The sequence below is a fragment of the Ornithorhynchus anatinus genome, chromosome 8 (assembly GCF_004115215.2).
Source record: "Ornithorhynchus anatinus isolate Pmale09 chromosome 8, mOrnAna1.pri.v4, whole genome shotgun sequence".
Taxonomy (NCBI): domain Eukaryota; kingdom Metazoa; phylum Chordata; class Mammalia; order Monotremata; family Ornithorhynchidae; genus Ornithorhynchus; species Ornithorhynchus anatinus.
The window spans coordinates 3,511,304-3,525,354 of record NC_041735.1 but is presented as its reverse complement, the minus strand read 5'-3'; the positions used below and the strand labels follow the sequence as shown (position 1 = coordinate 3,525,354).

The window sequence follows — 14,051 nt, the reverse complement described above, 5'->3', positions numbered from 1 at the left end:
AAAAACATTAAAGCACCTGAGAAAGTACAGTACAGGAGAGTGGGTAGAACTGATCTCTGTCCACAGGGACCTTCCAGTATTCTTGTTTCTCGTTCTAGAAGAGGTGACAGCAGTTTGTAAGGGTGTACTCTTCTATAGCAACCCATCCCGCCTACTTCTCTCCTCTAATGCCAACCTTCTCTCTCTGCTTGATCTCGTCTGTCTCACCGCTGCCTTGTTGCCCACGTCCTGCCTCTGGCCTGGAAGGCCCTCCCTCCTCTAATCCAAAAGACAATGATTCTTTCCCGCTTCAAAGCCTTATTTAAGGCACAGCTTCTCCAAGAGGCCTTCCCTGATTAAGCCCTCCTTTCCTCTTCTCCCACTACCTAATACGTCACCCTGACTTGCTCCCTTTGCTCTTCCCCCTCTCCCAGTCCCACAGCACTTATGGCCATATCTCTAATTCATTTATTTAAATTAATGTCTGTCTCACCCTCTAGACCATAAACTCACCGTGGGCAGGGATTGTGTCTGTTTATTGTTTTTTGTACTTTCCCAAGTGCTTAGTACAGTGCTTTGCATTCATTCAATAGTATTTATTGAGCGCTTACTATGTGCAGAGCACTGTACTAAGCGCTTGGAATGTACAAATGGGTAACAATTTACCGATTTGCACCCAGTAAGCACTCCCTAAGTACGATTGAATATGTTCCGCTTGCGGCGCAGGGTTCTGGGCGTTTGGCTAGAAGAGGATTGGGGCGGGAATCCCCACCCTTCTGCTTCTCAAAGTCTGTCGTCTGCTCCTCTGGTTTCCCGGCCATCTCCCGTGGCCCCCCCGCCCTCCCAAGCCATTTCTCCGGCCCGGCAAAGACGCTGACCTGAATGTCAACCCATCCATGACGTGCCCTGGGTCCAACGATTTTCTTTTGTTTTCTAGGGAAAACGTCCGAGCGGGGCTCCTTTCCGCTGTACAGCAGAGACGCGGGACTACCCAGCTGCCAAGTAAGTGCAGCGAGCGCCGGGAGCCATGGGATGGATGGCTTTGCGGCTCGGGAGAGGCTCTCATAGTGGAGGAGGTAGAGATTTGCCCACATTATTCCGCCATGCTCTGCTCCTTTAATTGGTGACTGAGCGTGGTTGTTATTTAGCAATTAAGTACAATTTTCTCTCCTGCCGCACCCTGTTCCTGGACCGCCCTCTCGTCTTCCCCCCCCCCCCCACCACTTCACCACTCCCCTCCAGGCTCCCAGCATTCAGAGAGCTCTCAAAATCCCACTTCCTCCATGAAGCTGGTCCTGGTGCACCAGGATCGAGAGGGTGGTTTTCCCCTCCGGCCCCGACCTTTGTCCCAGATGCCGCTGCTCACGCCCCACCTGACGGGGTCGCCTGTCTTTGTGATAACGTTGTGTGCCTACTGGATGTGTCGGCTGTGAATACCATTATTGGCCCCCCGAGAAAATGGGGAAAAAACGATCAGGCGAGAAATCATTCCCTCCCAAATCTCAACCATTCTCACACTTCCCGATGCCTTTATCCCCTCTCTCTGGCCATCCCAAGTGTTCTCTCCTGTTTCCCGCGGCACAGAGCTGAAAGAACATAAGCATCGGTGTGGCCAATAACTTCAATGCCTTCCCCATCCCCAACAGACAGTATACATCGAAAACCAAACAGAAAGAGAGTCAAAGGGCAAGGCCGTGTCATTCAAATCCTGCCGCTTGGCTTTCATTGGACCCACAGCCTGATTTCTTCGTAACGTGAGGCCAAGGACCCGGGACTGGATTTAAATACATCACTCTCCCGGAGCTTGGAGGGCATAGGCTGTCTGCGGGCCCTCAGATAGATATGTGTGGGGGATTTTAGATGGCAGGCTCCTCGAGGGCGAAGACCTCCAGCTCGGCTAATGGGTAGAACTCAGTTTCAGGCAAGCAGAAAATTCACACAACGAAGCAGTGGGAATCAAGAACGGGCAAGGGCCGACAGGGTCCCCGAGGGACGGGGGCATGTGTGGAGAGCACAGAGGTCGCGGTGGAGTTGTCATCCGGAGACGCCTGCTGGCCCATTGGCCAAAATAGGCATTTTCCCCGTTCAGACTTGGGATCATAGGGAATCTTCCCCCTGACCTGGCGTCCTCTGGGGGGATGGATCCTCTAGAAATCAAATCAACAAACCAACTTTAGCCTCTCCATATTCGTAGGCCCGCGCATGACCATAAGCAAGTGCAAACAGCACCGGGCACCACAGTAAAGACCCTGATGGACGATGAAGGCTAGTCTTTGCCCACCCAGCGGGGTGGCATTTGGGGGTGGCATTGGCCTTTTCAGCCCCACAGGCTTCCACGGGAAACAGCCTCAACAGTGGCTTTTTTCTGCTGACGAGAGAAGGATATGGATAAATGTGTATATAGCTCAATCTATCTGTGTATGGTTCTGTATCCATCCTAACATCACACATCCACACGCATACTCAAATAGCCATCTGCCAGGCTGCCAAGTCTTGATTATTCACAGGCAGCCTTGCTCCGCGTGGGGGTTATCCTGATCCTTTGCCTTTTCTTTTTGCTACTCTGCCTCTTGGCCGTTTTCCTGCCTCTTACCATTTTCACTAGCGCTGAGCAGTGAAACGCCAATGAGTCTGCTTGCAGGTGGGTGAGGGTATCTAGTAAAAGGCTTGGAGGAGATGGATCCTTTAAGCCCCTGATATTCACCCCACCTTCAGTCCCACAGCACTGACGTAAGAACTAAATTTTTCACTCGTATTCATGTGTCTCCCCTTCTAGGGTGTAAACTCATTGTGGGTAGGGAATGTGTCTGCCATTATGTTGTACTCTCCTTTCCCCAATGCTTAGTTCAGTACTCTGCACACTGTAAGTAGTCATCAAATACCATCGATTGATTACGTACATATCTGTAATTCATCTATTTGTATTAATGTCTGTCTCCCCCTCTAGATAATTAGCTCCATGTGGGAGGAGTGCTCATGTGCCAACTTTTGTATTGTACTCTCCACACACTTAGTACACCACTCTGTACACAGTAAGCGCCCAATAAATGCCTTTGATTAATTGGTTGAGGAGAGGGGAGAAACTGGGAAACGCAGGTGGGAAAAGTCGGAACTTTGGCCTAAGCGAAATGTTTGGATTGTCTGTGGGCTTCAATTTTTCATGCTGTCGCTATTTCCCATCACCGCAGATATCCATCAATCATGTTTATTCACACTTATGTGTGCAGAGCACTGCACTGAGCACTCTCCTGAGAACGATACAATAGAGGAGGTAGACACGTTCCCTTCCCACAAGGAGTTTATGGCCTACAGAGGGAGACGGACATTAAAATAAATTACAGGTAGATATGTACATGAATGTTGTGGGGTTGGTGTGAAAATCAAAGTGCTTAAGGGATACAGGAAGCAGAAGGGAGGGGAAGTAAATAGGAGAAGGCAGGTTTAGTCGGGGAAGGCCTCTTGGCAGAGATGTGATTTTAGGAGGATTTTGAAGGGGAAGAGAGTGGTGGTCTGTTGGATGTGAAGGGGGAGGGGGTTCTAGACCAGAGGAAGGATGTGGGCAAGGGCTGGGTGGCAAGAGAGATGAAATCGAGGCACAGTGAGTAGGTTGGTGTTAGAGAACCGAAGGGCACGAGTTGAGTTGTAGAGGGAGATCAGCGATATAAAGTAGGAGGGAGCTGGCTGTGGGAGGGCTTAAAAGCCGATGGAGATGAAGGGCAACCGTTGGAGTTTGGGAGGAGAGGGGAGATGGGGACTAATGGGATCTGGGCAGCCGAGTGAGGTATGGACTACAGAGGAAAGAGAGAGGAGGCTGGGAGGTCAGTGAGGAGGCTGAGGCAGTTGTCCAGATGGGATCGGATGAGAACTTGGATCAGCAAGGTAGCAGTTTGGATGGAGATGGAGGGGTGGATTCCAGAAGTGCTGTGAAGGTAGAACCGGTCGGAGTCTGTCGCATTCAGTGACAGACTGAAGACGTGGATCTAATGAGAGAGATGAGTTGAGGATGCTGCCAAGATTACAACCTTGTGAGGCAGGTGTGGTAGTGATGTAGTCTACACAAAATCAGGAGTTGGCTGTTAATTCTGTTAATACAGATATTTATATTGAATTTTAATTGATTTGATGTACATGCGTGTGTAAATATAGATATATCTATAATGCATACAAAAATGCCCACATTTTCCAGTAACCCCTCCTCCTCTCCAAGTTGTCTCCACTTGTTTGAACCTCTCCCCATGAACCAAGAACACAAACACACTCAAAGATCTCCCGGGGGCATGAGTTTCCTTATAAAGGGTGTAGAAGGGAGGGGCAGAGCACATTAAAATTACATCCAGCCAGCTGCTGTAATTTATTTCTTTTAGGCCGTGGACATGAGGGCAAATGTTATTTTCCTTGGCCCTCGTCATCGCTGCTTGCCCCTTCCTATCTTACCTTGCTGATTTCTTACTACAGCCCAGCACGTCCACTTGGTTTCTCTAGCACCAACCTACTCACTCTGCCTCGGCCTCGTCTGCCTGGCCCCGACCCCTAGTCCACGTCCTCTCTCTGGCCTGGAGCTCCCCTCCGGCTTCATATCCGCCAGACGATCACTCTCACCATCCGGAAGGCCTTCTTAAAGCCACATCTCCTCCAAAAGACCTTCCCTGACTCCCTCTCCTTTCTGCGTTGCTCTCGCACTTGGATTTTCATCCTATATTCACCCCACCCAAAGCCCCAAAGCACTTCCATACATATCCGTAATTTATTTTAAAGTTGGTCCCCCTCTCTAAGCTCCTCGTGAGCAGGGAACATGTCTACCAACTCTGTTGTATTGTCCTCTCCTAAGTGCTTAGTACAGTGCTCTGCACACAGTAAGTGCTCAATAAATACCATGGATTGATTGCTGCTGTGGTATTAAGATAATAATAATAATAATTATGGTATTTTTTAAGCACCTATTATCTGCCATGCACTGTTCTAAGCACTGGGGTAGATGCAAGGTCATCAAGTTGTCCCCCCCCCCCCCCCCCCCCCCGTGGGGCTCACAGTCTTAATCCCCGTTTTACTGATGAGGTAACTGAGACACAAAGAAGTCAAGTGGCTGTCCCAAGGTCACACAGCAGACCAGTGGCGGAGCCTGGATTAGAACCCACGTCCTCTAAGTTCCAAGCCCGTGTTCTTTCCTCTCTATCTGTCTCTCCGTTTAGGCTGTAAGCTTGTTTTGGGTGGGGAATGTGTCAGTTATATTGTTATATTGTATTCTCCCAAGTGCTTAGTCCAGTGCTCAACACACAGTAAACATTTAATAAGTAGGACTGACTGAGTGACTTATTGGTACTGCTGAGGCCCAAAGAGGATGAACCTGCAGCATCGAACAGATTGTTCCTTTCCCGGGAACCGAACCAGTTCCAGTGCTTCTTAGGCTGGTGCTTCCTTATTTTGTTTTGCGGTTCCCTTTTCCTTTTAGAGCAAACACAGTTATTTATTTATTTATTTTGTTTGATTGTGTTTATGACATTTGTTAAGCACTTACTATGTGCCAGGGACTGTACAACTCCTCACTATTGGTTTTAAAACAATCAGCTTGCCCCCTCCTACCTCACCTCGCTTCTCTCCTACTACAACCCAGTCCACACACTTCACTCTTCTAATGCTAACCTCACTGTGCCTCGATCTCGTCTATCTCCTCCATCTCGCCACCGACCCCTTGCCCACATCCTGCCTCTGCCCTGGAACGCCCTCCCTCCTCAGATCCAACAGACAATGACTCTCCCCAGCTTCAAAGCTTTATTCAGGGCCCAACTCCTCCAAGATACCTTCCCTAATTCCCCCTCCCTCTTCTCCCACTCCCTGCTGCATCATCCTGCCTTGTTCCCTTTTTTTATCCCCCTTCCCAGCCCTACAGCACTTACGTACATGTCTGTAATTTATTTCTATTAATGTCTACAGACTCTAGACTGTAAGCTCATTGTGGGCAGGGAATGTGTCTGTTTATTGTTGTACTATACTCTCCCAAGCACTTAGTACTGTGCTCTGCACACAGTAAGCACTCAGTAAATACGATTGAATGGATGAATGAATGAATACCATCAAATCAGGTTGGATGCAGTCCCTATCCTACTTGGGCCTCAAAGTCTCAATCCCCATTTTCCAGACGAGGTAACTGAGGCACAGAAGTGACTTGCCCAAGGTCACACAGCAGACAAGTGGCGGGATTAGAACCCATGACCATCTGACTTCCAGGCTCGTACTCTATCCACTACACCATGCCGCTTCTCTCAGTGAGCGCTTACTGGGGGGCAAGAGCTGTGCTAAGCACTTGGGAGAGAACAATAGAACAATAAACAGACACATTCCCTGCCCACAACGAGATGTGGGACGAGTGAGTCTGGGGGTGTTCCGTGGAGCCCCGTTGGAGTTGGCATCTAGGGTTCGTGGGAGAAGAAACCGTAGCCCATCGGCAGCAGACCATCCTCTCCAGCGAGGCCTGTTTAACTGGCCGTTAACCGGGCCTCCCTCAGCCAAGTCTAATGGCCACGTTAATTGCCGGCCACATTAATCGCCGCCCGACTTCTCCGAGCAGAGGAGGGGTCATCGCGGCTCCTCCTCCCCTCCTATATCACAGATGTTGCCGACAAAGCACTATTGTCTCCGGGCCTGCTGGGCTCTCATGAATATTCCCTCTGACGGAGAGCAGCGGCCGAAAGCGTTTAGAGGCCGGTTCTGGTCTTCGTGGTGATCACCGGTCTAGACGGCGTTAAAAAGTCCTAATAGTATTAGTGTCCTCCTGATGGTACAGTATGGAGACTGTTTCCATGTCACCAGCTAACATCCTCGTTCTTGTGGAAAGCATAATTTGCTCGTGGCTGTTTGATTTATGGTAATGTCCAGCAGGGGAAATCCGGTTAGAGGGCTTTAAGTGGGGCTTTCTTTTGGGGTGGGACCGAAGGAAGCCTTTTGCTCTCTGAAGAAAAAGATGCCAGATCTTCGAAGTCCTACTGGCCCGGGGTGTGTGTGTGTGACGGGGGTGATTCAGCACTTGCTTCCAGTTTCCTGTTGTTGAGCCGATTCACTGGGAGATGAGGGGAGGACAGTGGTTTCATATATGGATCAGAGCCAGCCTTCCTCTTCTTCCTCCCCCTCTCTCCTCCTCCTTTCTCTTCTCCTCCTCTTCCTCTACCTCCTCCTCCTCCACCTCTTTCTTCTCCTCCTCTTTCTCCTGCTCTTCTTATTCCTCTTCCTCCTCTTTCTCCTCCTCGTCCTTCCCTTACTCCTTCTCTTCCTTCTCCTCCTGCTCTTTCTCTTCCTCTTCCTTTTCCTCCTCCGGCAATCCACAACCACGTGGAGAGACGTGGGGATCGTTGGTCCTCTCATTCCGAGGAGAGACCTGGTTTTTGGAAGACTGTTAAAATTGGGGCCTTACCAAGGGCGAATCGAAGGGTCTGGGAAGTGGCGTAACTCAGATTAGCTAAGTGATCCTGAGCGAAAATTTTTCCAGATAAGATAGAACAGTAAATGCAATACGATGCAGTCCTCTTTGCCAGAAAAAGACTTACCTTTCAGTGTGCCACATCAAGACGGGAGAGTGCATCCCTTCCCAAGTGGCCAGTTTTTTCTTTGCATGAATTTGAAGCCCTCAACTCTTTTGCAAACCTCAAGTGCAAAGGCCCCCTGCCCCCACCAGAAAGATCACAGGGTGGAGTCAAGGAGCATCATCCTGTCCATTCTCATTAGAGAATATGGACAGAGAGGTTTCATCAGCATAAACAGTACAGGAGCGACCTGTCCAAAAATAACTCCTCGCCTTATTCAAAGAGCAAAGCTCATGCTTTTCAAGGTTGTTTTCCCCAAAAAGTTTGCCCAGTATCCAGTGCTAAAATCAAGTTAATCTATAACAAGCACAAAACGATTACCGTCTTACCCTGTTCGGGGGGGAATCGCCTTGACAGATGCTAACGGATCATTTCCAGGAATATTGCTTTGTGCCCTCCAGAACCATAGAGAATTTTACAAATGATTGATTGGGGAGAGTATCGATATTGCCCATACTCTCACAGGGAAAGAAGCAGCGGTTAAAAAATTACCAATTTCCAGGATTTTTACTTTGGGGGTCAAATGTGAAAGGGAGGGAATCTTGGCAAGTGGAATATCAAGTGGAGAAAACACACAAGTGCTGTGTCCTTGATAGTTGGTAAATGAATTTCTAAGACACATTTACACTAGGGGGGAAGCTCAGTATTTTACCTACCTTGGGAGCAAATATTGATAGAGGAGCAGCAAGGCCTAGTGGAAAGAGCCCAGGCCTGGGAGTCAGAGGACCTGGGTTCTAATCCAGGCTCCACCACATATCTGCTATGGGACCTTGGACAAATCACTTAACTTCTCTGTGCCTCAGTTACCTCAGCTGTAAAATGGGGATTCAATACCTGTTCTCTTTCCTACTTAGATTGCGAGCCCTTATGGGAGAGGTTCTGAGTCTGACCCGATGATCTCGTACTTTCCCCAGTGCTTAGAACAGTGCTATTATCATCATCATTATTTGAGAAACTTTAAGAGAATGATATTTTTAAATCATGGGCTGAATTCTGAATCTAAATATCCTGCGTCCACCTTGGCACTAGCCAATTGGGTCATAATATGAATCATATTTGTTCAGCACTTTCTATGTGCCAAGCGCTATTCTAAGCACTAGGGTAGTAAGAAGTTATTCAGGTGACATGCAATCCCTGACCCACATGGGGCTCACAGACTGAAGGGGTGAAGAACGGTGAGGAAATGTAGGCCCAGAGAAGGGAAGGGACTTGCCCTAGATCACACAGCAAGCAAGTGGAGGAGCCGGGATTAGAACCCAAGCCCCTTGACTCCCAGGCCAAGTCTGTTTCAACTAGGCCACACTGCTTCTCTGAGTAAACATGTGTGGGTTTAGTTCAGTAGCTTTGATGTAGGGTGCTCGTGAGTTTGGCCTAGTGAATAGAACATGGGCCTAGGAGTCAGAAAGACCTTGGTAATAATCCTGGTTCTGCCACTTGTCTGCTGGGTGACCTTGGGCAAGTCACTCCACTTCTCTGTGCTCCAGTTACCTCTTCTGCAAAATGAGGATAAATACTGTGAGCCCCATGTGGGACATGGACTGTGTCCAATCTGATTAGCTTGTATCGATCCCAGCGCTTAGTACAATGCCTGGCACTTAGTAAATGCTTAGCAAGTACCATATTAAAAAAAAAAATCCCGGCTCATTCTAAGTCTGGTATTATCGAGGGAATGAGAAGAGCGTTAAGTGTGAGACAGAACAGGGGAGGAGAAAACAAACGCGTGAAAACATGGAATAGACATGGAAGGAAAACGGCCAGCAAATGCCATCTAATCTCGAAACCAATTTATGCCTGCTGCAGGAGGCTCCCACGCTGTTTTTTTTAATGGTACTTTTAAAGCACTTACAATTTTTTTTATTATATTCATTAAACACTTACTAGGTTTCAGGCACTGCACTAAGCGCTGGGGTAGATACAAGCTAATCGGGTTGGACTCGGTCCAGTCCCAAATAGGGTTCACGGTCTTAATCTCCATTTTACAGAGGAGGTAACTGTGGCCCAGAGAAGTGAAGTGATTTGTCCAAGGTCACATAGGAGACAAATGGAGGAACCGGAATTAGAACCCAAGTCCTTCTGACTCCCAGGCCCGTGTTCTCTCCACTAGGCCACGTTCCTTCTCTACTTCTCTACTATGTATCAAGCACAGTTCTAAACACTGGGGTAGGTAGAAATTACACAGTCCCCATCCCATAGGGAACTCACAGTTTAAGTAGGAAGGAGAACAGGTATTAAATTTCCATTTTACAGATGAGGAAACTGAGGCCCGGAGACGTGAAGTGACTTGCAACAGGTAGGCGGCAGAGCCGGGATGAGAACCCAGGTCCTCTGACCCCCAGGCCCGTGCTCATCCCACCCAGCCACACCGCTTCCCCTCATCTCCCCTTGTAGGCGGACAAAGCCGCAAAAAGTCAGAGTTTCCAATTTCGGTTACAGAATTGCGGCCTGCCTTCCCTCACCCTCCCACCCCCGAGAAAGGGAAGTTAATCGATGGCCGTCATTTTTCTGTGAACCGTGATTGTTGAAAGATGTAATGGCCTGGAAGCAGGCCCCGTGCTGGGAGCCATTAATTACATTTCCCTCAGACAGGGTAAAATATCGTTTTATAAACTACTTTATGCCCTAATGATAGATGGATTTTTCACTTTGTGGTGACTGGGACTGTTTTGAAAGTATCGTACCTATTGTTCAGAAAGCTGTCGGCTCCACGCGCTCCGTGTGCTTGATCAATAAAAGAAAACAATTCAATTGCAGAACAATCCATCAACGTTTCCAGGAATATTGCTACATCGGTTTCTCTTTAATGGCCAATCAGTTATGCCATTGCCATGAAGCTAATCTGAGGTGACTCATTTAGCAACATATTATTACATCATCTGAACATGATGTAAGACACATCAGCATTATTAAATTAGCCTGAGTTTTGCAATATGTCAGTAACATTTTATGCACATTAACGGCATAGTTAGTGTCCCCGATGGGAATTTGTGGAAGCCAAATGCGGTTGTTTTGAGGTGAATACATAAGATATTTTTTTTCACCCAGAGCTTTCGGCCTGTTGTTTTCTCCCGCTGTCACCGTCTTGAGGTCACGGTCCCTGCTCCTCGCCTGCTGCTGGTTTTGTCGAGGAGGGTCGTGGAGATGGGGGTAGCCGAAGCAGAAATTTCAGTCCTTATTTCTCCCTGGCCGAAAATATCTCCGTTGGGAAATAACCACTCTTCCTGGAGGAATGGTGTGAGCAAGAGGGCAGGTGGAAGAATTTCTCTTAGCCCTGAAGCTGCCAAACTCACTGGGTGGGCACAACCCAGGATCTCCTGGCTCGGCTCCCCCTCCCCCCTACCACAGGGTACAACCCCACTGTAAGCCCATCAATGGGCAGGGATTGTCTCTGTCTGTTGCCGAATTGTACATTCCAAGCGCTTAGTACAGTGCTCTGCACATAGTAAGCACTCAATAAATACTATTGAATGAATGAATGAATCCCGACCACCTCGCCTTGAGGAAAACGACCCAAGACCCGAGTGATTCCATCCAGGCACGTCGGCGGCAGCCTCGGCCTCAGTCAATACTAATAATGATGATGGTATTTGTTAAGCGCTTACTAAGTGTCAAGCAGTGCGTAGATACAAGCTAATCAGCTTGGACACAGTCCCTGTACCACATGGGACTCACGGTCTTAATCCCCATTTTACAGATGAGATCACTGTGGCACAGAGAAGTGGCTTGCCCAAGGTCACATAGAGAAGCAGTGGAGCTGAGATTAGAACCTATGAAATACCTGACTTAGGAGGAATCTGGGAAAGAAGAAATACAGTATATTTTAGGCAGTAAATGAGAGCTGGTTGCCCCAGTGGCAATTTAATTTCCCCTCCAGGACCCCTCTTCGGGGGCCCTAGTTATCTGGGGGTCTCTGATCGCCATCTTCCAGAAGATTTGAGTCGTTATCTAGAAGATGGTGATCGGCTGTTTCTTTCCTCAGTGGAAATTAGAACCCAGAGGCAACTGGTTTGGACAGCAGCATAAGATATGTAGGTCGGATGTAAAGAAGAACTTGCTGACGGCGAAGGTTGTGGGACGCTAAAATGGCCCACCGTCAGGAGGGGCGGAGGAGGCGAGAGAACCGTTGTCCATGGTTCAAGCCCAAGGATCGGAAGCCACCTCCATTTCAGGTAGGGTTGGGGTCCAGGTGCAGGCAGCAAACCCACAAGAGGTGGGTTTGGGCCATCCTTTGGAGTCCCTTTGGGCCCTTCAGTCTTGGAGCAGCACCACTGGTCATGGCCCTGTTTGGAGGCAGAGGACTGTTCTAGCTGACCTCCCAGTCTCGAAAGCAGCATGATTTAGTGGATAGAGCACGGGCCTGGGAGTCAGAAGGACGTGCGTTCTAATTCCGGCACTGCCACATGTCTGCTGTGTGACCTAAGGCAAGTCACTTCACTTCTCTGGGCTTCAGTTACCTCATCTGTAAAATGGGGATAAGAGTGTGAGCCCCATGTGGGACAGGGTCTGTGTCCAACCTGATTAGCTCGTATCTTCTCCAGTGGCTTAAAACAGTGCTTGGCCCATAATGTGGCACATAGTAAGCGCTTAACAGGAGCTATTAGTATTAGTATTGTCTGCACACAGCGCTGAATAAATATGGTTGAATGAATGAGTGAATATTATTAATAATAAGGGATTCTGTGGTTGAGTAGTAACTCCAGGAAGAGGCTCCTTGGAAGCATTGACTCAGGGCACGAGGTATCGAGGGGTTCCACAGGCCCCTTGCGTTTAGTCCATAGCGTTGCGCCTCTCGGGTGGGCTTTCAGAGTAATCAGTGGAGCCACTACCCGGGAACCAACTGCCGTCGTGACATTAGAAAACATTCCTAGTGTTCCTTAAAAAGTTTCACCAACATTTTTGCGGTCCTGGAACCCAAAATATTTAGTCGTTTATCTGTTTTCTAGTGCATTTTTTAATTCCACCAGCCTCCTTCCAAAGCATTGTGAGCTATGACCAAATTGGAAAATCCTCAGTTATGACCTGTACACATTTCCCCTCCAGATTTTTCAAAAAATGCTGGGAAACTGCATGGTCTAGTGAAAAGAGCCCAGGCCTGGGACTCAGAGGACTTGAGTTTTAATCCTGGCTCCAGCACTTATCTGCTGTGTGACCTTAGGCAAGTCACTTCACTTCTCTGGGCCTCAGTTCCTTTATCTGCAAAATGGGAATTCATTACCTGTTCTCCCTCCTACTTACGAATCCCGTGTGGGACCTGATTATCTCATATCTACACATAGTAAGCACTGACATATTATGATTATCATCATCGTTGTCGTTATTGTTAAATTCTGGTAAGAAGATAAATCCAGAGCTGCCCAGCTCCTTTATCAGGAGGAAGTGAGGAAGAAGCAGAAGTTAGAATTTCAAGCAGCCCCTCTCATCTCCTCCCTCCTCAAACCCAGGTCTAATGAGAGGCAGCGTGCCTTAGTGGATAGAGCTCGGGCCAGGGAGTCAGAAGGTCATGGGTTCTAATTCTGACGCCACTACATGTCTACTGTGTGACTTGGAGCATGTCACTTCACTCCTCTATACTTCAGTTACCTCATCTGTAAAATGGGGATTAAGAGTGTGAGCCCTGTGTGGGACAGGGACTGTGTCCAACCTGACTAACTTAAATCTACCCCAGCACTTGGAACAGTGCTTGGCACATAGTAAATGCTTAACAAGTACCATAATTATTATTATTGAATGGAAGAAACTGACTGATTTCTCAGATATTGATGCCAAGAACCTCATAGCAGCATATTAAAGCCCATTCCATTTTCATCATATTTAATCAGCTGGGATTTTTTAGTGAATTCGTGGAAAACTTCTTGGTCAGCGTTGGCGGCTTCAGGTCTAACAGACAACTTTGGAATTGCCGCTGCCTGTTAAATTTGGATTCCCCCTTTGTGTAGTTTCTTTTGCCCTCTACCTTCCCTCAAATTATTTGAGGGCAGGGGTTGTGTCTGCTAACGTTATTGTACTTACTGTGGCACCTGCCCAGCGCAAGCGCTCAATACTGGAGATTGAATTTGGATGAACGGAATCTCCCCCAGAAGGCTCCCCACCTCTAGACTGTAAGCTCACTGTGGGCAGGGAATGTAATGGTTTATTGTTGTGTTGTACTTTCCCAAGCACTTAGTACAGTGCTCTGCGCATGGTAAGTGCCTAATAAATACGATCGAATGAATGAATGAAGGCTAGTGAGCACTCTGCAGAGCACAGCAAACCACAACTCTCAGAACCCCGCTGTGGTGACTGGCGACACTCCGTGTTCATTCGATCGTTCAGTTGTATTGATTGAGCACTTACCGTGTGCAGAGCACTCCGTAGCGAGGGAAAGGCCCGTTCCACAGATGTGATTCTCTGGGCTCCAGTTTTTCTCTCATTTTTATTGTTGAGAGAACAGTGTCCCAAGAAGAATCTCGATTCACGGCTTGATAAACTTATGCCCGGCCTGGAAAAATAACATCCTCTGGG

General features: G+C 48.2%; 1 protein-coding gene across 6 annotated transcripts in view; it reads left to right on the top strand.

Annotated features, from left to right (window-relative positions):
• Nucleotides 1-14,051, top strand: part of TCF12 (transcription factor 12) — a 286,427-nt gene that overhangs the window by 186,564 nt on the left and 85,812 nt on the right. For all 6 annotated transcript variants that reach the window (XM_029071273.2, XM_029071272.2, XM_029071276.2 and 3 more), the window contains exon 6: nt 917-981. In XM_029071273.2, coding sequence (XP_028927106.1) covers nt 917-981 — 65 coding nt within the window. The remainder of the gene's footprint in view (nt 1-916; nt 982-14,051) is intronic.